Source organism: Anolis sagrei, chromosome 6, assembly GCF_037176765.1.
Source record: "Anolis sagrei isolate rAnoSag1 chromosome 6, rAnoSag1.mat, whole genome shotgun sequence".
NCBI classification, from domain to species: domain Eukaryota; kingdom Metazoa; phylum Chordata; class Lepidosauria; order Squamata; family Dactyloidae; genus Anolis; species Anolis sagrei.
In genome coordinates, this window is record NC_090026.1 from 124,533,755 (window position 1) to 124,559,507 (window position 25,753).

At 41.2% G+C, this 25,753-nt stretch overlaps 1 protein-coding gene across 1 annotated transcript in view; it reads right to left on the reverse strand.

Annotated features, from left to right (window-relative positions):
- Positions 1–992: 992 nt before the first annotated feature.
- The window catches only part of OXSR1 (oxidative stress responsive kinase 1), a 135,889-nt gene continuing 111,128 nt past the window's right edge, over positions 993–25,753 (reverse strand). The window contains exons 9-18 of the mRNA XM_060783362.2: positions 24,444–24,492; positions 21,572–21,637; positions 20,830–20,952; positions 12,113–12,148; positions 11,399–11,557; positions 8,554–8,627; positions 6,522–6,574; positions 4,668–4,736; positions 4,425–4,489; positions 993–2,889 (exon numbers count right to left, since the gene is read on the reverse strand). Of these exons, the coding sequence (XP_060639345.2) occupies positions 2,815–2,889; positions 4,425–4,489; positions 4,668–4,736; positions 6,522–6,574; positions 8,554–8,627; positions 11,399–11,557; positions 12,113–12,148; positions 20,830–20,952; positions 21,572–21,637; positions 24,444–24,492 (769 nt within the window). The 3' untranslated portion in view covers positions 993–2,814. The remainder of the gene's footprint in view (positions 2,890–4,424; positions 4,490–4,667; positions 4,737–6,521; positions 6,575–8,553; positions 8,628–11,398; positions 11,558–12,112; positions 12,149–20,829; positions 20,953–21,571; positions 21,638–24,443; positions 24,493–25,753) is intronic.

Below are 25,753 nucleotides of genomic sequence, written 5' to 3' on the forward strand. Positions count from 1 at the left end.
ATCCCATGAAAAGACATTCTGAAGAAACGTAAAAATTCTGGGATTGTCGCAATCTACACATACAGCTCTCGGGATCTGAAAATAATGGACAGAAATAGTGTAGATCAGTGGTTCTCAACCTGGGGTCCCCAGATGTTTTTGGCCTACAACTCCCAGAAATCCCAGCCAGTTTACCAGCTGTTAGGATTTCTGGGAGTTGTAGGCCAAAAAACATCTGGGGACCCCAGGTTGAGAACCACTGGTGTAGATGCACAAGAAGAGCCCCATTCCCACTGTTATCCAAACAGTGATTTGAGTAAATTCTTGGGAAACTTTCCATATCTAGGGACCTCATCACACTAGTTCAGGCACGGGCAAACTTGGGCCTTCCAGGTGTTTTGGACTTCAACTCCCACAATTCCTAGCAGCTGAGGGGGAAAAGGAAAGGGCCTGAGGCTGCTAGGAATTGTGGGAGTTGAAGTCCAAAACACCTGGAAGGCCCAAGTTAGCCCGTGCCTGCACTAGAGAATGAATCCACTTTAAATCCTGTTGCTGCCTCCTGCAGAATTCTGGGGTTTGTAGTTTAGGGAAGAGCCTTTAACAGCATCACTAAACTACAAACCCCACACTTCTGCAGGAGGCAAAAACCAGATTTAAAGTGGATTCATTGTCTGGTGTGATGAAGTCATAGAAGCAACTATGTCTGCAAAGTCTACTCTCCTTTCTGCAAGAGAGCTCTCCCACAAACAGAAAAAATGGTGTAAATTCGCTTTTCCCAGTCCAGCATTCTCCAGATAAGATTAGCACAGGCATGGGCAAACTTTGCCCCTCCAGGTGTTTTGGACTTGAACTCCCACAATTCCTAACAGCCTACTACTGTCTTGTTGAAGCTTTTCATGGTTGGAATCACTGTGTTGTTATGAGTTTTCCAGGCTGTATGGCCATGTTCCAGAAGCATTCTCTTCTGACGTTTTGCCTGCATTTATGGCAGGCATCCTCAGAAGTTGTGAGGTCTGTTGGAAACTAGGAAAATTGGGTTTATATATTTGTGGAATAATGTCCAGGGTGGGAGAAAGAAATCTCGTTTGTAAGAACTAAGTGTGAATGTTTCAGTTAGCCATCTTGATTAGCATGTAATGGCCTGTGGGTCCCCAGATGTTTTCGTCTTCAACTCCCAGAAATCCTAACAGCTGGTAAACTGGCTGGGATTTCTGGGAGTTGTAGGCCAAAACACCTGGGGACTCACAGGTTGAGAACCACTGGAGTTTCAAGGTCTGGCCATTCAATGCTAAGCAAGGTGGCCAATTGCAACATTCACACTTCCCTTAAACAGACAATATTTCTTTCTAAGTTCTTGTGGGTTTTTTCGGGCTATATGGCCATGTTCTCCTGACGTTTCGCCTGCATCTATGGCAAGCATCCTCAAAGGTGGAGGATCATTCCACAGATATATATAAACCCTTTTTCCCAGTTCCAACAGACCTCACCACCTCTGAGGATGCTTGCCATAGATGCAGGCGAAACGTCAGGAGAAATGCCTCTAGAACATGGCCATATAGCCCGAAAAAACCCACAAGAACTTAGTGATTCCAGCAATGAAAGCCTTCGACAATACAATATTTCTTTCTCCTACCCTGGACATTATTCCACAGATATATAAACCCAATTTTCCTAGTTTCCAACAGACCTCACAACCTCTGAGGATGCCTACCACAGATGAAGGCGAAACATCAGGAAATAATGCTTCTGGAACATGTCCATATAGCCTGGGAAAACTCACAACAACTCAGCCTTTTGGCTGTTAAGAATTGTGAAAGTCCAAAACACCTGGAGGGTCAAATTTTGCCCATGCCTGGATTAGCATCCCCATGATCACCATGGAGGTCCTGGCTTGACAAGATAGGAAATGCCAATTTAGAGGGAAAACTGGTGTCTATGAGTCGTAAAAAGCAGATGGGACATGGAGGAAGAAATATACTATGTTCCATTTGCAACCTTCCAGGTTAGAGAAATGGATGCACCTATTTCAGACATCCCATAAAACTCTGCTTGTCCCACAGCTGTTACTGCATTTGAGACTATTGTGACAACACAACAGCAGAAGCAAGCAGAGTTTTAAGAGAGCAGATATCCAACAGGGGAATTTCACAGAGATTGCAAATAGAGCATTATGAGAAACCAGAAAATATTTTCTGAACACATTATTTTTGCATTCAGTGGGAAATTAAGGCTAACTATCTGCACCTTAAAGGAATTCAAATAAGCCCCTTAAAGGCTGTCAAACCCCACTCTCTGCAGACTTTGCAAGATATTGCAATAATTCAGTCTTATGTCTGGTCTTCTTTTCTTTGACCACATGGGTCCATCTTGCAAAAAAACACCTTTGCGGTTATGTGACAGCTCTATGTGGTCAAACGATTCGGTCAAAAGAATGAAACCAACCCAGTGAAGAGTTGTGGAAACCCATTTGTGACTCTCAGTAGTACATCTGCTTTTTAGTTTTTTGTCAATCTCGCTCCCTTCCTTTGCTTTTCTTAAATAGTTAAGGCAATAATCAAACTACAACCATGCAGGTGAGGACAGGATGGGTCTGCACATCTGATGAAGGAAAAGGCGAGAACTGCCGGCGAGGGGATGAGAAGCCGAGGGGTGTGTGCGCGCGTGTGTGTGGCACCGGGAGACGTGGCGATGCTATCCGGAAAACAACTGAGGTTAAAGCTTCTAAGAAAGGGGCCTGTCGTTTGGTTCTTTGGCAGTAGTGGTTTTGCTTTTAGGCCAACAGAAGCGCTCGATTGTTGCACCCACGGGGACCGTCGAAGGGGAGTGTCTTTTTTTTTAATTGATGCTGAGCTGTGCAAACCCAATGAGCTTGCTGTCGTCGGGGATGTCGGAGCCTTCGACGCCAGAAGCCTGGAAACAAACAGAAGCCCAACTAATGAAAGCCGTGCCATGTCAAGGCATTACATTATATGATCACCGCAGCAAGAATACTTTATGCACAAACATGGAAAACAAAATCACAACTCCCAAAAGAAAAACAAAAATTCTAGAAATGGACAAGTTGTCTTGTTTGATAAAGGAAAAGTCAACTGGTAACTTCTTAAAAGAAGGGGAATTGTCTCATTTACTAAGAAAAAAGGGTGAAAATGCTTGTGGGTTTTGAAGATTAAGTAAAATACTGAAACAACACTTTTTCAGCCTAAAAAAGGGCTGAAAAACTCAACTTATATTTGAGTATATATGGTAATTTGGATTGCTATATATGGAAATATATATATTGGGAAATCATCATTTTTACACATTTAATAACAACACTTATTTTTCTGAAAATAATAATGACTATAGAGATTAAAAAACAGAAGCCCAATAACAATAAACACTATAAGGAGGAAAACATCATTTTCAGCTCATGCAGTGCCTGGTAATTTCTCTGCGAAGATAAGGTCCTTTTACGAAGGATGAGTTCTTCATGTATCCCTTCCAAAAGTTGTGCTGCAACTAATGCAAGTGATGGGCCAGGGAGCACAAGGGCTAATGAGGCTCAGTTACAGAAGGACAAGCTCAAAAACATCATGTTCAAAAGAATCAACAACAGTAACTGGGATTGTGGTGCAGCTGGCTGGGTGTCAGCTGCATTAAGATCACTACTGACCAAAAGGTCATGAGTCTGAAGCCAGCCTGGGTCGGAGTGAGCTTCTGGCCAATTTGTGTAGCTTGTTGTTGACCTTTGCAACCCGAAATACAGTTGCATCTGTCAAGTAGGAAATTTACGTACCACCTATGTGTGGGGAGGCTAATTTAACAAATTTACGAGGCCATAAAAAATTATCCAGCAAAAGCATGTGGGGAATGCGGAAAGGACTTCATCAGTGTCGCAGATGGAAGGTGAAGCGACAGCTCCCCTGGTGGCCAGAAAATTGGAATGTTAAATAGCCTCTGACTGTCTGTCCATATGTGTTGTGTGTCTATGGCATTGAATGTTTGCCATGTATGTGTACACTGTAATCCGCTCTAAAAAGGGCAGAATATAAATACTGTAAAAAAAAAAAATAACACGCAGATCTAGTTCCCCATCTACACTGAGCAATTAATGTAGTTCAAAGCTAGCTTCAAACTGTGTTAGCCAGACATCAAATGCCCACAAAAGCAAGCCTTTCATGTGCATCAGTGCTCTGTGATTTGTATCATCACTATCCTGACCTCAAACGGGCTCCAGGATTTCCTAAGTACTGTAATTATGTGCATAGTGAAGACACTTTCTTCAATACCAGTTTGAAACTGCATTAAACTTGCAGAAAATGAGAACCGGGCATCACCCACTGGGTACAGACAGCAGGTTTAAGGCCTGGCAGGCAAAAAAAGATGTGCCAGATGTCCTACAGAAACTGCGAGCATAGAAAGCCTCTTTGAGAGACCAAGTCAATAAAGGGAAATGTAGTAAATACCAGTTTGAAAGTGACAGATCGATTCGTCTGGGGCTCTTCCACAATTTTTTGTAAGTTGGCGGCAACTGAAATGACAGAGAGGATGGAAACACTCAAACATAGGGTCTTTAAGCATAGTCATTATGAGCACATTTTTCTCAAAGTGTAGACATTCTGGCACAAGGAGGAACTGAGAAAACAATAAGACAACTAGTATCCACAAACCCAATAGTGGGAATTTCTACAACGCGAGCCATTCCTTACCTATTACTAAGTCTCTGCCGTCCACAAGGCCTGCTGAGATGAGTTCCTGGGAGACCCCATCAGCCGTATCTGGAAAGATCACAATTTGGAGAGCATCACAATTCCATGCAACTGAATCCAAATGCATTTAGGTTTTAAAGACAGTGGTTAAAGATATAATTTCTTGGAAAAGGGACAATTACAGCCAACCCTCCAAATTTATTGGGGTTAAAGGAGACCAGGACCTTGATGAAAGTGAAAAACCTTAAACTTGTGTCCTCCAGCACACTATCATCCCCATTTAGAGGCTAAACTCAAACATCTATACAGATAATAAAAGTGAAAATATGTATGTGTGTATGTGGCTGCGGTGCCCACTTCCACAGACAGGTTTCCTCTTCCACAAACAGGTTTGATCCACAGTGCTGAGGAGCTACCAAAAGGCCACCCTCCAAGGATATTTCAGGTTGCAGCGAACACCATAAACATGTAACCCAAACCATGCCAATGTCCTCCCCAAACACCATACTGCCCAACACCTAAGGAATGCTTTCATTTAAGGACAATTTCAACCTAGATTGTTTGTGTTTCCTTCACCACAGAGACATCCCAGTGGTGTGGAATTTGCATGATCCCGCCCATTGCCTCTCCCTTAACCCTTTCCTACTCTTTTCAACTCTGTCTGCATAACAACAAGAACAGAACTGATCAGCAACTAAACATACTGGAGAAGTTTGGGGGATTGCGTCCACAGGATGGAAGTTATAGTTCACCCTGCACCAAGTCAGAGCACTGTGATCCCCACTGAAAATGGACCTGGATCTCATTTGGCACACAGAACCCCTATGACCTAGGTTTGGGGGGAATTCACCTTGATTTATAGACATATTAGTTACTGGGATTTATAGTTCACTTGCAATGCAAGAGCACTCTGAACCCCACTGATTTTTTTGTCGTGTCAAGAGTGACTCCTGGTGTGAGAGAAGTGGCCGTCTGCAAGGACGTTGCCCAGGGGACGCCTGGATGATTTGATGTTTTTATCATCCTTGTGGGAGGCTTCTCTCATGTCCCGCATGAGGAGCTGGAGCTGATAGAGGGAGCTCATCCGCCTCTCCCCGGATTTGAACCTGTGACCTGTCAGTCTTCAATCCTGCCGGCACAGGGGTTTAACCCACTGCGCCACTGGGGGCTCACTGATGATGGACCTGGAACTATCTTAGCACACAGAACCCCCATGACCAACAAAAAATGCAGGAGGGCTTTGGGGAAAATTCACCTTGATTTATAGAAATTGTTTGTAGATCCAGAGAGCACTGTGAACGCAAATAACAATGGATCTGCACCAAATTTGGCACGCATACCCAATATGCACACATTTGAGTACTGGTGGATTTGGGGTGGAATTGGCCTTGACACTTGTTAGTTGTAGGTACTGGGATTTATAGTTCACCTGCAATCAAAGAGCACTCCGAACCACACTGATGATGGACCTAACTTGGCACACAGAACCCCCATGACCAACTGAACGTACTGGAGGGATTTGACAGGACTGACCCACCATGGTGGGAGTTGTAATTCATCCTGCAGCTGGAGAACATACTGAACCCCACCAAGGATGCATCTCTAGAGCAAACTTGCCCAACACGACAAACTTAAAGTATTGATGGAGTTTCGGGGGTTAACCTGGAATGATGCAAGTTATAGTGTACCCATAACCTTATGCATTTTGTAAAATAAAATAATGTGTGCTTCGAATAACTCAGGCAATGGCAGGTAACCAAGCTAGTATAAATATTTTAGTAACATCGAAAGCACTTTTGCAATGTCACATGCCTTCTCCATGACATTATATTCTACCCTTTGAGCCCCACTCACCTCTTCCAGGCGTGAATTCAAATCGAATATCATTGAGTTCTTTTTTTGAATTCCTGTTGAGGCAGAGAAAACACAGTTAGATTGTAGTTAATGTTTTCTAGCCGTAACAGTGTTAAGATGTCTTAAAATAGTCTGGTTGCAAAATTCTCAAAATTTTGGCCCCATCATCACTTCATTATAGTAACATTGAAAGCACTTTTGCAATGTCACATGCCTTCTCCATGACATTATATTCTACCCTTTGAGCCCCACCTCAGAGTCCAACACTGCAGTGATCTATCTCTGGACTACAGCAACATCGAAGTCTGTTGCTTAAAATTATGAGATGAAAGTACAGGACAATATCATTTTGAAGAGAGATCTCTCCATCGCACAGTCAAATGATTCTGATCTTAAAATATTCACTATTCTCAGGACTCGTAAGAAACCCAGAAAGAGCATTGCAGATGCTGTTATGATATTGGTGTTGTTTGGTAACTGGTAGGATTTCAACTTATGCCAATTCTATGCATGAGAAACCTCCAGGTCACCCTCTTGTCAACAATGCTCAGGTCTTGCAAATTTGCTTGACTGTCGCACCTCAGAGTAGAGTCACTTTGCTTAAGACACCAAAGAACACCCCAGCAGTAGTCTTTATGGTTTATTAAAGTAAAATATAGAAAGTTCAAAAAGGCAAAAGTATATTTCAAAAGATCAATCCAAGGTAACATAGGCAAACAAGATCCATGAAGACATGGCCAAGGCAAAGTCCCATGAGAACATAACAAAGTCCTAAAACATGAACATGAAAGTTGCAAGATAAATCCAAAGTCTCTTAATTGAAGCAGGAAATTGCTCTGACACTGAGGCATATTCAAACAACTTGTTTAATACTCTTTGGACAACATGAAGGCGTTCCTATGGCCCCGAGCCTCCCTCTCTCGCCTGTTGACGATCCTGACACTCCTTCGAACCTTAATCCTTCGAAGCTCAATCTAAACCTCGGGTTTCATCAAGGTCAAATACCTTGTTAGTGCTTTTTCCCTCATTATCAGGCTGAGAACTATCTGGCTGAGAACCATCCTCCCTTCCTGAATCCTGCACCTGGCTCTCAGTAGTTTCACTTTCCCCAGCGTCATCCCTTGCTGTGGGAAACAACTGAACTTCTGCCTCCTGTTCCTGGCCTTCTTCGTCTAACACAGGGACATCATTGCTTTGCACCTGACTGTGAATCTGAACCCCATCATCCCCATCAGAATCATTGACACTATCTGTCAGGTTTTACAATGTATTGTAATGTAATATAGCTGAGTCATGCACTGCTAATGGGCTTCTATTGGAAATGCTGAGTCCATGCATTAACTGTATATAGAACTTCATTTGGGGAATGTGTTCTGGCCTAGTCCAGGTGATTGTGAATGATGCAATCCTGGGTTTGAGTTGAGTCAATGAGTTGGGAACCAATTGGTGATTGCTATGTGTAAATGAATTGTATATAAGGAAGTCATGTACAGTGTATATCTCTCCTTGTGCTGTGATGTTGTTTGTCGAAGGCTATATGTAATTAAAAGAACCTGTCTGCTAAGACAAGATATAACTGTATGCTGTGGTAAGTTTGTAATATCATCTAGACTGGGGGGAAAACAATGGTAAAACTGACAATGGCCGGGCATGTACTCAAGTGTCTGTAAAAGGTTCCAGAGTGGCTGCAGGCTGTGGGAGCAGTTGACTGAAAATACTGTGAAGGAAGAAGCTACTGGAAAGCGCTGAAGTTGTGCAACTGATCTGCTGCTGAACTGTGAAATTAATCTCAACACTATCACTCTGTGATGCCAGCTGAGTCACAACATTGACCAAGTCTTCCCACCTGTAATGCAACCTACTGTCTTCTACAGTGGCAAGCATTGGCCTTTGTAATAATCCACTTCTTAGGCAGACTTATCTGAAGGTGCCCAGTGGAGATCCACAACTAAGTAGGGATGCAACTTTGGTCTCCCAATGTCCTATTCCAGCACTCAAACCACTACAAACCACTAGCTTATTCTGCACTTACCTTAACCTTAGAACAAGGCTGATGGGGACTTTCGGTTCCTCTTGTGCTGGGGCTGCAGCAGGGGCAGGAGGTGCCTTTTTAAAAGAGGAGAAAGAAAAGAAAATGCCTGCTTATTTTCAGCGATGGGCTGAAGGATTGCCAGGATTCTGTGGCTTTCAAGACTTGCAAACAAGCAACAGAAAATAAATCCGATGGTTCCACAGCTAGCACTGAGCATTTCCAACTGCAGAAGAATTCAACAAATGTGGTCCTCCAGATATTTTTAAGCCTGCAACACCTATCAGCACTGGCTAATACAGCCTGTTCTGTGGCATTACATTATGTAGCATGATTTCCTAATTGGTTCTATCATAAAAGCAGGGAAAAGTTTATAAAACTGCAAAAACTTTGTTTTTGCGGGACATCCTGCAGCACATTCTGCTCTAGTTTTTCAATAAATATATCACAGTCTCAACCAATTCAACATAGTTTGTGGCAGCCATAAAAATGAAGTTTCTGGAGTATAACAACTACTTTCAAAGGAAGTACCGCACAATTAAACAGGAAAAAGACTTTCAACTCAGGAACAAAAAAAAATTCAAATTTTATTACATAGTATTACAGGAGCTGGAGGTGAAAACAAATCTGGAGAGCTACACCTGCCTTCTAACCAAGGTGAAAGAAGAAAGTACAAAAGGTGGGTTGCAGTTAAACATCAAAAAACCAAGATTATGACAACCAGACTGATTGATAAATGGCAAATAAAGGGAGAAAACGTGGAAGCAGTGACAGACTTTGCATTTCTAGGCGCAAAGATTACTGCAGACGCAGACTGCAGCCAGGAAAGCAGAAGACATTTACTTCTTGGGAGGAGAGCAAGGACCAATTTTGATAAAATAGTAAAGAGCAGAGACATCACTTTGGCAATTAAGATCCGCATAGTTAAAGCAATGGTATTCCCTGTAGTAACCTATGGATGTGAGAGCTGGACCATAAGGAAGGCTGAGTGAAGGAAGATAGATTCTTTTGAACTGTGGTGTTGGAGGAAAATTCTGAGAGTGCCTTGGACCGCCAGAAGATCCAACCAGTCCATACTTCAGGAAATAATGCCTGGCTGCTCACTGAAGGGAAGGATATTAGAGGCAAAGATGAAGTACTTTGGTCACATCATGAGAAGACAGGAAAGCTGGGGAAAATGGAAGGAAAAAGGAAGATGGGCCGACCAAGGACAAGATGGATGGGTAGTATCCTTGAAGGGACTGACTTGAACTTGAAGGAGCTGGGGGTGGCCATGGCTGGCTGACGGGGAGCTCTGGCGTGGACTGGTCCAGGAGGTCACAAAGAGTCAGAAGCAACTGAACAAATAAACAACAACAACACCTGCCCACAACAACCAGTTTGGAGATGATGGAAAAGCAATCTACTACATGAAAATCAGGATAAGTTCCACTAGCCAGAGCAGACAAAATTAAGCCAAAGAGACAAACTGTTTGTCTGGATTTCAAGATTTTTGAGGAACCTGAGTGAAGCTCCATTCAAAATGGCCTACCAAGTTTCCAAGATGAGATTAGAAGTGGCACCTCACAATATGGGAATTAATATTGGAGGGGGGGGGGGGCTGAGAAAGAAGATGGGCAGGGGTCACATTGGACATGGATTTAACCTGATGGGCATTGCTCTCTTGCTGTATACAGCTCTGTACTGACATCAGCTGCCTCTTTTTACGACTACTGGGAAGTTGTACCAACACCCACTGTGGAAATTTTAGGGATTGTTTCACAGAAACATAGAGTTGGAAGAGACCACAGGGGCCATCCAGTCCAACCCCTGTCATGCAAGGATACCCAAAATGGAAAGCTAAAGCCCTCAAGTATTTTCATTGTCTGACCGGTTCTAACGAGGACATCTGCAGACCTCAAGCCAAGTAAGTGCTATTTAATTCCAGCCAAATTGACTCCAAGAACAGCAGATGCCAAGGCCTGTCCTCGAAGATTAATGTGCTGTCAGGACAAGAACAGGAGCCCTGTGAGCTGGATGGGTTTATATATATCCCGGCTCCAAAAACCATGAAAATGTTTCTAGGAAAAAGCTGAAGCCTTCAAGTGTTGCTCTGGCCACAAGCACAACCAAATGACTCCCAGGGGACCTGTAAGACCCATGGCATGAGAATGCTTCCCCACCCCTTCCCGAGTTTTAGACGCCTCACCCAGGCTACAAGAATAGCCACTTGTCTCTTTACCGAGGGCAGCCTTGAGGTTGCCACAATTCAGCACAAACAGCAGGACATGTCCCAAGACATGTCTGAAGAATGAGATGACTATGGCTGGAATTAATTCTGTGTAAGAAACCCACGTTTACTTGCCATTTCCTCCATCCAAACAAGAAATGGACCTTGGATGAAAAGTCTACCATAATAATGAGCAGAAGAACAGTAGATGGGGACCCCAACCCTATTGACGCCACTGAGGTGGAAGCTGCTCACTCTCATTAGCCTTTCTAATCAAGGTGCTTTGGATACCCAGCTTGGTAAAGTCAACTTAGAACCCTAGTCCAAAGAGAGGGAGCCTTTTTCCAGATTACACCCCAAACTTGGTGAAGCATGTACTTTTAGCTTCAGCCGCTACATGACATTTAGACTTTTTTTTTCCTGTCTTCCTCAGATATCGTTGCATCCAGCAGGCTTCCTCCAAAACAGCTAAGCCCAAATCACAAACTCATGCACAATATTGAGTATCCCATGCTCCACAGGAGAGTAGGAAACTACAAATTTCAAATCCTAGCACATCTTGACCCTCAAATGCAAGTAAACAGTCCAGCTATCCATGCCTAAAGATCTATTTTCCCTGCTCAAGATCTCCGCTTTTACCTGTGCTGCCGGAGGAGCTGCCGGAGGTGCCTGAGAAGCTGGAAGAGGGGCAGCTGGAGACGGTTGCGCGGGAGCTTGGCCCGCAGGCTGAGGTAGTTGAGCGGGAATCTGGGCCGGGACGTTGAGCAACGGGCCTGTAGGCTCAGCTGACGGGAAGAGCTAGAAATGCAAAGAAAGGGCGAGTTTGGAGGAAAGAAAGAAACCAAGACACACACAACTACCACTACCTCAAACACACAAACTTGTACAAGGTGTACTTTAAAAAAAAAACTATTTTACTGACAATGATCCCACTTTATTATTGCCTGGCTATGGTGCTCTTGATGGAGCCCCCGGTGGCACAGCAGGTTAACTTGCTGAAAGGTCAGTGGTTTGAATCCGTGGAGTGGGGTGAGCTCCCGCTGTTAGCCCAACTCCTGCCAATTTAGCAGTCTGAAAACATTCAAGTTTGAGTAGATCAATAGGTACTGTTTCTGTGGGAAAGTAATGCCGCTTCTTGCAGTCATGCCAGCCACATGACCTTAGTTGTCTATGGACAATGCTGACTCTTTGGCTTAGAAATGGAGATGAGCTTCCCCCCAGAGTTGGACACGACTAAATTTAATGTCAGGGGAAACCTTTAACTTTACCTATGGTGCTCGTGGCATTTCCTAAAACTTAAAAACAGACAGCAAGCCAGGTCCAGTGACTTACAACGAAAGGATAACAACTTACCTCTGAATTCTGTAACGATTCTTTCACTCTGGGAGACTAAAAGAGAAAACACCCGCCATTAGTTTTCAATGCCAGGGTAAGGGGAAAGTAACAAACACAGCAATGCAACCCCACTTCCTAATATATTGTTGGGGTTCAGCCTGCGTGTGAACCTGAACCTGATTCTCTGGTTGCTGAACCTGAACCTGATTCTCTGATTGTATTTCCTGATGCTACTGAAAATGTATTTTTCCCTGATGGTAATGAAAATGTTGATTCTGAGGTCAGTGGCTTGGAAAGTGAAACTACACATTCTGATGAGAATGTTGCAGAGCCAAGCAGTGATAGCTCTTCAGAGGAGTTAGCACCTGGGTTCCTTAATGAGGATAGAAAAGGACAGATTTGGAAAAACAGGAGTGAATCGCAGAGTCTGCGAAGGTCAAGCAGATTAAGGGAAAAGGAAACATAGGCTTCAAAGCCTGGAGGCGTGTCACGAAACAGTTTCTTCAGTTTTAAGTGCCTCTCGTCGGGTTGTCTCGTTAGATCAGGCATTGTTTAGACTGAGGCATTACCTTGGCAGATTTCCTGTTTCCCGTGGCCTATATCCCAAGAGGCTTCTAGTGCTCCAAGTACGGTTAGTGGATTGCTAACAAGTTCCAGGTTTTTACAGTGTTGCTTTTGGATTTTGATCTAGTTCATGGATATTCTTGACTGCTGAATTTTACTGTGGCTTTTTGACTTTGCATTTTCTTCTATTTTGTAACCATTTTTCATCAATAAAAAGGGTTGTTTTTTCCCACAGTCAAGTGTGGTGGATTGTTATCTTATGGTCTCCTTTCCTGCTCTGGGTTGCAACATATATAATGATCTGTGTATGAATTTGTGTATAAATTATCTGTATAAATTGCCATTGTTGTCATTTTTTCATCAGGAGGTTCTGTGAATACTTGCAATGGTCTGAGGCTTTAGAATATGTTTGAGGGAACATTTCATATACCGTATATACTTGAGTATAAGCCCATCCAAATATAAGCCGAGGCACCTAATTTTGCTGCAAAAAAACTGGGGACTTTCTTCAATGTAAATGTGCTTACGTATCCTTCCAATAATAATAGAGAGAGTAAAATGATAAATGTAATAAAAAATAACACCGATAATAGAGTAAAATAATAATAATAATAATAATAATAATAATAATAATAATAATAACTTTATTTACACCCCGCCACCTTCTCCCCAAGGGACTCGGAGCGACTTACATGAGGCCAAGCCCAACAACACATCAATAACAAGAAAGCAATAAACAAAAACAATACAATACAATACAGTTAATATAAATCACATATAATGTAATGCTAACAGTAATAATAGAGTAAAACAATAAATGTAATAATAAAAATAGAATAAAAAATAAATGTACTACTACTAATAATAACAGAGTAAATAATAAATGTAATAATAATAGAGTAAAATAATTGTAATAATAAAAATAGAAAAATAAATGTACTAATAATAATAGAGTAAAAAAATAAATGTAATAAAATAATAAATAGAGTAAATAATAAATGCAATAATAATAGAGTAAAATAATAAATGTAATAAAATAATAATAAAGTAATGTAAATGTAATAATAATAATAATAAATAGAGTAAAATATTCAACATAATGATAATAATAATAATAACCCAGTAAAATAATAAATAAAATGAGCAATGCCTTGGGCTTGCAGTCAAAGCATACCATAGAATCATGTCGCAGAACCTAATGATGTCTAAATAAATGTTCTCTCTAGAGCAGGCATTGGCAAACTTGGGTAGTTAGGAATTGTGGGAGTTGGGAGCCCAAAACACCTGGCAGGTAGAAGTTTGCCCATGCTTGCCCTAGGGCCTTCGGTGTAATCCAGTGGAACATCTGGCAGGAGCTAACAACAGAATTGCATTACAGGTCTAGGAAGAACACTTCTCTAAACATCGCTAAGTCCTTCAGAACGATTCAATGGTGTTCAAAGCTCTTTGTCTATTAATGAAACTGCACTCAGCAAGCTCCCATAATAAGCAGGGCTGTTGTACTCTCATGACCCCTTACCACTGGCTAAGCGAGCTGAAAACAGCGGTTGACCAAAACAATTGGGAGTGATGTTCCTGCCCCTTTAAAACTAGAATAATTGTGAAAATGAGTGGGCCGTGGGCTTTTCAATTTACGCAGGATTTCTTATAGGAAATAGCTGGGATATCAGAACCCAGAAGAAAACAATGCTCCTCCGATAAAGAGTTTTATCCCTAGTACTCAAGGGCATGAAAACACTTAGCATTTATACATGGTTAAACCCAATATTTGATATCATTCAGTGCCGCTTTTGTATAGACAATACACAGACAGACAGAACAGACAGGAGGTGTGTTGTTTCAATGCCATGGAAAGTTGGGCTCGAGTCCAGCCACAGGGGGTGCTGTTGCTCCATCCTCTATGACAAAGAGCCGTCAGGACTTCCTCCTTCCTTTGAGTTGCCCAGTATTTTCTGATCTTCTTTATTTATGGCATTGTAAAACACCTCCCAAGCTTTTAGTAGTACCTAATTTCTCTAATTACAGCTAAAGCTGTTTTTGAATTGCTTAGGTGAACAGTGAGCAGGGCTGACAGTCGGCTGCTCACACTGACCCAGGGCTTTGAACTTGCTACCTTTCGGTTGATAGATCTTATAGTTGCTGGTGATTTTACCAGCTGTGCTAAACCTTGATGGGTTTGCTATATGCAGGTAAGCACCTGGATTAAACCACAGTTCTTTCAAATGTCTGAAGAGCCATATAGATGTATTCGTTGTTGCAATCCTCACAATGACCCTACCAATACTGGTCAGCAGTTGCTGAAGGAGGACAGAGCTGAAGAAAGAGAAGTGAAGTCTTATCCGAGTTCACTCAAAATAATGTATTCATTTGTTTATGTGGGGACCCCTGGTGATGCAGCGGGTTTTGCTGCTGAACTTGCTGACTGAAAAGTTGGCAATTCGAATCCAGGGAGCGGGGTGAGCTCCTGCTGTTAGCCCCAGCTTCTGCCAACCTAGCAGATTGAAAACATGCAAATGTGGGTAGATCAACAGGTACTGCCTCGGCAGGAAAGTAATAAGTAACAGCGCTCCATGGAGTCATGCTGGCCACATGGCCAAGGAGGTGTCTATGGAGAATGGCGACTCTTCAGCTTAGAATGGAGACTACCATCTAGAGTTGGACATGACTAGACCTAACGTCAGGGAAACCTTTACCTTCTTACCTAGTTTATGTGATTTATTATTTGCCCCTTCAGGCCTGGGTTGTAGACAAGACTGGGAACTACCAATTCATAGCTCAGTTTCCTCTATGAATTATGCCACACTAGCTCTTGGATAATCTTGGCTGCACTGCACAAAACCACTGTGCATACATATAAATGTGCCCCCCCTCCAGTGAGCACAAACTGTTTTAAAACCCATGGGTTGCAATCTAATTGCAAACAATGATTTCCTGACAACAGAAGAACTGCTGAGGTCAGATGTCTGTAAAGCTGGAGGGAAAAATATCGAAGGGAGCCGAGTGTGAGTGTGTGCATGCAGATATAATGGCAAATGGCTTGTTTTCAATAATTCATATGAAATACCATGCGTTGCCCTGTCCTGTTTCTACTGAGTAAGCAACACATCGTCTATGTCTAGAAAGCGCAACACAGAGGCCAAGGTCTCTTTCAGAAAGAGACACTGCTGTCTTTTCTAAAGATGGCCCAGAACTAACTAGCAACTAGTATAGAAAATTATATTTTCCTCAAAAGCATCCTCCCCACCAGCCCGAAAAAGCTGAAGTACAAAAGCTGGAGGGAGCAACTGCTAGGAGAAATGGAAATGCAACTAACCATTCTGGAAATAGAAACCACCAATACCTCTCTAGGCAGATGTTCATTAACATAATTAAGTCTGATCAAAACTGATTGCCTAAGGTTTTCACAGACGATCCTGGATTCCCTCAAAGAGGCTGTTTATACAATGATTCTCCAGAATGATTGCACTGAAAAGAGTCAATGCACTGGGCTTGGGTGATGGAAACGCAGGCTGCCACTATTTCACGTACTTGAAAGTTTAGGGTGAGTATCCCTTATGCAAAATGCTCGGGACCACAAGGCTTTGGGATTTTGGAAATATTAATAAAATATACCGTATATACTCAAGTATAAGCCAAGTTTTTCAGTCCTTTTTTAGGCTGAAAAAGCCCCCCTTGGCTTATACTCGGGTAAAGGCTATTTATTATTTTACTCTGTTAGTATTTTTTATTTTTATTACATTTATTATTTTACTCTGCTTATTATTATTACATTTCCATTATTTTACTCTATTATTTTTACATTTATTATTTTACTCTATTATTGTTATTACATTTATTATTTTACTCTATTATTATTATTATTATTATTATTATTATTATTATTATTATCCCCCATTCGCCGTCCTAAACTGAAAGCCTAACCCCACCGTTCATCCTTTTTGGGCTCCTCTTAATTATACTTTTTCTATTCCTGCTCACTATGTCCGATTTTATATTATGTCAATTTGCTTTGTTTAGTTTATTTTGCTACTATATGTATTTTATTCTGATGTAATTTTTGTTGTCTGCATTTTGTATTTTATTTTGCTATATTGTGTCTTTGGGCTTGGCCTCATGTTAGCCGCCACAACTCTCCTTCTGGGAATTGGTGGCGGGGTATAAATAAAGATTATTATTATTATTATTATTACATTTATTACATTTATTTTATTCTATTATTAGAATTACATTTATTATTTTACTCTATTTATTATTGTTATTATTACATTTATTATTTTAATCTATTATTATTATTATTATTATTATTATTATTATTATTATTATTATTATAAACATAACAAGATTAGTACACAGCAAACAAGGTCACTATGCTGGCTGTTGTATTGGATCACACGTCAGACCCTTCCCAAATGTCTAGGACTATTTGATGTATCAGTGAATAATGCGTTCAGATCCGAGTAGGGTGACCTTTTGCAGCTGTCAGATGATAATTTTGTCGGTGCCGATTGTGTTTAAGTGCAGGCCAAGGTCTTTAGGCACTGCACCCAGTGTGCTGATCACCACTGGGGCCACCTTGATTGGCTTGTGCCAGAGTCTCTGCAGTTCGATCTATTATTACATTTATTATTTTATAGTCTATTATTATTACATTTGTTATTTTACTCTATTGTTATTATTACATTTATTATTTTATTCTATTATTATGTTTATTTTATTCTATTATTACGTTTATTATTTTGCTCTATTTATTATTAGTTTTATTACATTTATTGTTTATGTATCCTTATTGGAAGGATACGTAAGCACATTTACATTGAAGAAGGTCAGAATAATGGTTTAATCGAGTTGGGCAGTCTTTTCTTAAATTACAATTTTATGTAAATATTCAAAAACATTTAACTTACTGATGCCTCAATTAATGTAATATTATTGGTATCAATTTTTATTTTGAAATTGACCAGTGGCTGCTATATTTCCCAACCTCAGCTTATACTCGAGTCAATATATTTTACCAGTTTTTTGTGGTAAAATTAGGTGCCTTGGTTTATATTCGAGTCAGCTTATACTCGAGTATATACGGGTACTATATGCTGGATTTCGGAAGGCTTGTATTTGCATATGCATACATGATGGGATACCATGGAGATGAGGCCCAAGTCTAAACATGAAATCCATTTACATTTGCACCTTTTAAATATAGTCTAATTTTATATACAATATTTTCAGACACCCGCTGGAACACCTCAGCAAGCGAGAGTCCAAAAGTGGCAGGCTCAAACCCAGAACCTCAACCAATGGCTGATACCAAATGAGAGACTCCTCCCTGGGCACAAAGAAGACTGGGCGACTTGAAAGGCGCTGAACAGACTGCGCTCTGGCACCACGAGATGCAGAGCCAACCTTAAGAAATGGGGCCACAAAGTGGAATCCACGACATGCAAATGTGGAGAAGAGCAAACCACAGATCACCTGCTGCAATGCAACCTGAGCCCTGCCACATGCTCAATGGAGGACCTCCTTGCGGCAACACCAGAGGCACTCCAAGTGGCCAGCTACTGGTCAAAGGACATTTAATCAACTACCAAGCTTGCAAACTTTGTGTTTTGTCTGTTTGTTTTGTTCTGTTAGAAATGTAATACAATGGTCTGGTTGCCCCTGACACTATAAATAAATAATAATTTTATGCATGAAACAAAGTTTGCAGACACTGAAAAATCAGAAAGCAAAGTTGGCAGTATCTCAGCCACTCATGTGAATAGTTTTGGATTTAGGAATATTTTGAAATTCCAGGTAAGGGGTGCTCTAACTATATCCTGATTTTCTGGTACTGAGCACATTCTATGCAACTGCCAGGCAAGTACTTTTCAATACATAAGGGACATGAGCTTTAAATATTTATGTCCAAATGTGGGCATTGGCAGATGCAGTTACTAGAGAAAGGATAAAGAAGTGCTCTTCTATGGAGTGTCCCTGGGACAGAGTTTGGAAACGTTCCTTTTGGAGATGACAACTTCTTGGATTCCTTTAACCAAAAAGAACCTCTCTAAACTTTGACCTGGGCTTTGTATGTTCCCAAAATCAAATACAAGAAAAATGATAAAACAGGATTTTTCTTGTCTTATGTGAAAAACAGAAAGGTACAAATAGGACTTTGGCCACATCATGAGAAGAAAGGAAAGCTTAGAGAAGACAATGATGCTGAGGAAAATGGAAGGAAAAAGGAAGAGGGGCCGACCAAGGGCAAGATGGATGGATGGCATCCTTGAAGTGACTGGACTGACCTTGAAGGAGCTGGGGGTGGTGACGACTGACAGGGAGCTCTGGCGTGGACTGGTCCATGAAGTCACGAAGAGTCGAAATGACTGAACGAATGAACAACAACAACAAAACAAATAGGAGCAATGCTAGGCAACTGCCTGCCCTTAGAACTCATAGACAAAATGCCAGATTTCACAGCACACTGGAACTGATATTCCAGGGCTTCATTCTCTCTTCTGGTGACATTTGTGTGGAAGCGATCCAAAAGTAAAGACCGTAGCAGTTTTCACTACTGCAAAAACTACTAGCTCACTTCTTTCTTTCTAACATTGGAACGGGAACCGTATAAGCGTATGTTCCAGAGCTTGGAAAGCTTGCTTTTTTGGACAGCTCCCAGAATCCATGTTTACACAATCCAGTGGCAGTGCTGCTGGGGGAATTCTTAGAATTGTGGTCAAAAAACTATTTTTTTCCATTCTCTATGTTGATGAAAAGCCCATTTGAACTGAACTCTGCTTCACAAATGGCTATGTGAATCTATCCCTCCAGATTTCTTGCAAATGCAGCAAGCCAATGTATTACGCAAGTGATTCAGTCTAGAACCCTTCACATTTTGTGTAATCCAAAATCTTTTTTTTTTCCTACCTGAAATGAATGACATCTTGGGCTTCCAGTGTATCAAAGAGTTGCTCCATAGGACTAGAACAGGGGTCCTCAAACTTTGTAAACAGAGGGCCAAGTCATAGTCCCTCAAACTATTGGAGGGCTGGATTATAATTTGTAAAAATATGAATGAATTCCTATGCACACTGCACATATCTTATTTGTAGTGCAAAAAAAAACCCACTTAAAAACTATACAATAATTAAAATGAAGAACAATTTTAACAAATATAAACTTATTAGTATTTAAATGGGAAGTGTGGGCCTGCTTTTGACTGTTGAGATAGTATCGTTGTTGTTGTGTGCTTTCAAGTCGTTTCAGACTTAGGTTGACCCTGAGCGAGGGCCGGGTAAGTGACCTTGGGAGCCGTATCTGGCCCCCGGACCTTAGTTTGAGAACCCCTGGACTAGAAAATGTTCTCTTTGGGCCTCCTGAGCCATTCAAAAGTCAACTTCCAAGGGAAGGTCAGCATAAAATCAAGCTGAAGGCTTAAAGAGAACTTCTCAGGGTACTTTCGACATCATCCAGAGCAATTCTGTGATATTTAAAACTCTTTGTGCATAAGTGAAATTGTGTTCAATGAGCTCACATTAGTTGGGCCTACTATATAACATTTTCTCTCTTTACCAGCTTCACACACACACTGCATTTCCAAATGAGACAATGACTTCATCCTTGAAAAAGCTTCCTGAATGAGAACTCCTTCCTGTTTGAGAGCTAATTTTCACAAATGCACGTAGTTCAACTGGGACCGGGTTGTGGCGCAACTGGTTGGGAGTCAGCTGCATTAAAATCACCACTGATCAAGGGATCATGAGTTCAAAGCCAGACTGGGTTGGAGGGAGTTTCTGGCTATTTGTCTAGCTTGCTGTCGACCTTTGCAGCCTGAAAGACAATTGCATCTGTCAAGTAGGAAATTTAGGTACCGCTTATGTGGGGAGGGTAATTTAACTAATTTACAATGCCATCAAACTCTCCAGCAGCATGCAAAAGAATGAGGAAGTACTCTGTCGGTGTCACAAGTGGATGGTGAAGCAACAGCTCCCTGGTGGCTGGAATTCAAAGAGCATACCCTCATGAAGCTGGAAAGTTAAATAGCCTCTGAGTCTCTGTCTATATATGCTGTGTGTCTATGGCATTGAATGTTTGCCATGTATATGTGCATTGTGATCCGCCCAGCGTCCTCTGCGGGGTGAGAAGGGCGGAATATAAATACTGTAAATAAATAAATAATAAAAACTGGTGCTCACCCTGAGCTGTGAAATGGCGGCTTTGCCTTCTTCGCTCTCTTCATCTAACTCATCGTCACTCCATTCCCAGCCTCCGTCTTCCGTCTTATGAAGGCGACCGCTGGAGCCAGGGACTCTCCGAACCTGTATTGCAATGCAGCCCAAACTATGTTACTTACTAACCCTTGAACAATTTGCCCCATGGTTGTTTAACCAGTCTACCAAATTCCAGATTTATGTGGTTATGCAGATGAACATTTGTGTCCATCAAGTGTATGTCAAGACCACTTCAGTTCAGGAAGGTTCAAGTAACTTTGTGGTTATTAAGGACCACTTACTGAGCAGTTCAGGCCAAACAGAGCTGCCACAATTTCCGGGAAAGCCACATGCGACTGCTCTGTCTTTTCTCCAGAGTTGAATTGAATTTTTCTTATGGAGGAGTAACAACATCGCAATTGAGAGATGCAACTATTCTGTTTTTGAACCAAAATAGAAACACAGAGGCAATCTGAGCTGCTGTCCCTCACAGCTGGGATCCTATTTCTCTGAGGACTCAATCCTGGATGTCTTTTGAAGATTGTGTAAAGTGTTTTTTACTCGATTGAGCTTTGGATGGATCCTCCACTAAGACAATGTAACTGTTCTGTGTGTACATTTCATATTCTTTGTCAAGTTCACAAGACAAAGTTGTTGCACATCATCATCATTGTTGTCATTATCATCACAACAACAAAATACAACTGTTACATTCCCACACTTGTACCTTTTTGGCTCTTTCCGTGATTGTTGGTGCTCTTTGCAGCATTTTTTCTTGTAAAAATTCTTTATTCTAGAAGAAAAAATATATATCAGACCATTAACTTTTGCATCCTGTTCTTCAAAAGGCTGTTGTTTGGCTCTAATAGTATTTTTCAGAAAGTATGTCAGAGGGGGGTATCAAAATAGCTCTCTCTAGTAGCTCAAAATAGATTCAGAAAAGCCTTTGATGGGAAAATGTTAATCTGCTGCCTTCCAAAGAATAATATGAAAGTCTCATGAGTAGCATGGGGACAACTGTCTCTAGTTTCCTGGGTGGCTGCCTGGAAAACAACCAGAACCTCCTTCTTCAGGGGAAGATGTTATTTTACCCATGGGGAAAAAACACCCCAATTGTTGGGAGAGTGCCATATTTAAGCCACTCGGAGCTCTTTTTGGATTCAAGAGCAGCTTCTTTGTTCTTTTTCAAAGAGTCTCTCCTAGGTCTAAAATAGCCCAACATGGCAAAAATGTCCTCGTCATCTTCTAGAATTTCAAAACACCCTGACTTCTTCATCAGGCAAATGTGGAAATGCTATTTCCAACATGAGTTTTTGGATGTGTGTATGTGTGTGTGTATATATATATGTATATACTCAAGTATAAGCCGGCCCGAATATAAGCCAAGGCACCTAATTTTACCACAAAAACTGGGAAAACGTATTGACTCGAGTATAAGCCGAGGGTGGGAAGTGCAGCGGCTACTGGTAAATTTCAAAATAAAAACAGATACCAATAAAATTACATTAATTAAGGCATCAAAAGGTTAAATGTTTTTGAATATTTACATAACACTGTGATTTAAGGACTGTCCAACTCTGAATCTAAGCATCTTCAATGTAAATGTGCTTACCTATCCTTCCAATAATAATAAATAGAGTAACATAATAAATGTAATAATAATAATAGAGTAAAATAATGGAAATGTAATAACAGTAATAATAGAGTAAAATAATAAATGTAATAACAATACTAGAGTAAAATAATACATGTAAAAATAACAACAATAATGAAGTAAAATAATAATGTAATAATAATAGAGTAAAATGATAAACGTTATTATAATAATAAATAGAGTAAAATAATACATGTAATAAAAATAATAATAACAGAGTAAAATAATAAATAACCTTGACCCAAGTATAAGCCGAGAGGAATATTTTCAGCCTATAAAAAGGGCTGAAAAACTAGGCTTATACTCGAGTATATACAGTGTGTGTGTGTGTGTGTGTGTATATGCACACACACACACACCCAAAAATTCATGATGGAAATAGCATTTCCAAATTTGTCTGATGAAGACGTTTTTGGATATATATATATATATATATACACACACACACACACACACACACACACACATACATATATAATGTTAAAAATAGCAATAAGGGACAGTGAAAATTCATGACACAAAGGGTTGACATTCAAGAAGTAGCTAAACAAGTCTGTATTCTTACAAAACACCAAACAAAAGTATTAATTTCATTTAGTCTTGAATTTCTCTGTAAAACAAACGTATTGTCAACATTCATAGATCACGCAACACACACATTTCAGTCTACAATCCATGTAAAAGGAAAACCTTTTCAACCCTCAAATAGGGGACAACCCTTACAATTGGGTTGTTGTGTGTTTTCCGGATGGTATGGCCATGTTCCAGAAGCATTCTCTCCTGACGTTTCGCCTGCATCTATGTCAGGCATCCTCAGAGGTTGTTAGGTCTGTTGGTAACTAGGAAATGGGGTTCATGTATCTGTAGAACAGTGGTTCTCAACCTGGGGTCCCCAGATGTTTTTGGCCTTCAACTCCCAGAAATAAACTGGGTAAACTGGCTGGGATTTCTGGGAGTTGTAGGCCAAAAACATCTGGGAACCCCAGGTTGAGAGCCACTGCTGCAGAATGCCCAGGATGGGAGAAAGAACTCTTGTCTGTTTGAGGTAGGTGAGAGTGTAGCAGCTACCCACCTTGATTGGCATTTAAAGACCAAGCAGTGTTCAAGGTGACTGCTTACTATCTGGGGAAGCCTTTGTTGGGATGTGATTAGTTGGCCCTGATTTTTAATACTGGCTACCAGTATTTAAAAATTCTAAAATCATAACAGTAAATAAAGAACAACACTCAAAAGCAGGGGAATTCCAGACAAGAAACAATCAGGGCCAACTAATCAACTCCCAACAAAAGATTCCCCTAGGCAGTAAGAAGCCAGAGCTTTAAAACTGCTAGGCCATTAAATGCTAATCAAGGTGGCCAATTGCTACATTCACACCTACCTGAAACATCCAAGAGTTCTTTCTCCCACCCTGGACTTTCCAGAGATTTATAACCCAATTTTCCTTGTTTCCAGCAAACCTCACAACCTGTGAGGATGCCTGCCATAGATGCAGGCAAAACGTCAGGAGAGAATGCTTCTGGAACATGACCATACAGCCCGGAAAACACACAACAACCCAGTGATTCTGGCCATGAAAGACTTTGACAATACAAACCTTATAATAAGTGAGACTTGTCAGCCCTATAAGGAACAAGCTTGCTAACCCTCAAACAAAGGACATCCCTTATTAAGAGACCCCCCCCCCCCTCAATTTTTGTTGGAAAACCTGGCTCTCCAGAAGACATTGTGGAGTCCCAAGTCCTAGTTGGCCCACCCAACAGGATGAATGGTCACATATGATGGGAGATATAATCCAGAAACATCTGCATTGCCAAACATTCTCCACTTCTCATTTCCACTGGTACATCATATTTGAGAAGAGTAACTATAGCATGGATTGTGGACTTGCAATACATTGATTACCTATAAACATTAGATTGGAGAGAGAAGCGATCTCTGGCCGTACCTTTGCTTTCTGGAAAAATTTATGTCTTAGAAGTTCAGCTGCTGTTGGTCTGTAATATAAAAACAGTTGTAATATGCTATTGCTTTCTGGTATCTTGTTTGTTTGTTTTCCCCCCCTTTCTATAGCTAAGCCAATTTTTATGGTAGGTCTCCTTAAATAGCTCTTTGATGGGAGAGGCTTAAAGATCTTGGATCATGGTAGAGATGACCATTTGCCACAGATGTGTATGCTTCAAGCCACATGTCAACAGCACGACCTAAGTCCCAAGCAATGAATGACCTTTGCAAAAGAGAATACAGTGACACTCACTGATCACAAACAAGAATGTGACTATCAGGCAGGAGGAATAAGTGCTGACAGGCTAAACTGGATGATGTCTGTTGCTTTGTGTCCTTAATTTTCCATGTCTGCATTTGACCAAACTTAGAGAACTTTAGAAGCAGAACTTACAAAGCCCTACAAGACTCAGGTCCACAATATGTGAAGGACTGTCTTCTCCTATATGAGCCTGTCCAAATTTTCAGAGCTTCTGAAAAACCTAACTAGCCCGGCATCTTCTGCACTGGGCAGTGGTAAAGACAAGACAAGAACTTCTCTTATTGTTGTCTTTATCCATCTCATGTTTGCTGTCTCTAGAGAACTGATTCTCAACCTGTTCGTCACCAGATGTTTGGCCTTCAACTCCCAGAACCCCTAACAAGGCTGAGATTTCTGGGAGTTGTAGGACAAAACACCTGGGGACCCACAGGTTGAGAACCACTGCTCTAGACCAAGAGACTGCATTGTATATAATCATTGTGACGAGAAGCCATTGACACGTTTAGATAAGCCTTTCCCACCTTGGTGCCTTCCAAGATGCTTCAAACACTTGCTCCCATAACTTCCAAATCAACATGACTGATCTGGAGAAATCCTGGAAGCTATATTCCCAAACATGTGGAGAACATTAAGCCAGGGAAGGCTGAGCAAACAAAGAGCAGTGAAGCACAGCGGCCACAGGGTACATCTGCAGACCAAGTCATTCCTAATTCAAGTCCTGCCTCTAATGGAAACATAGAAGTCTTCACACCACCAAGAAAGGAGATTCCATCTGAACATTAGGAAGAACTTCCTGACTGTGAGAGCCATTCAGCAGTGGAACTCTCTGCCCTGGAGTATGATGGAGGCTCCTTCTTTGGAAGCTTTTAAACAGAGGCTGGATGGCCATCTGTCGGGGTGCTTTGAATGCAATATTCCTGCTTCTTGGCAAAATGGGGTTGGACTGGATGGCCCATGAGGTCTCATCCAACTCTATGATTCTATCCTTGGAG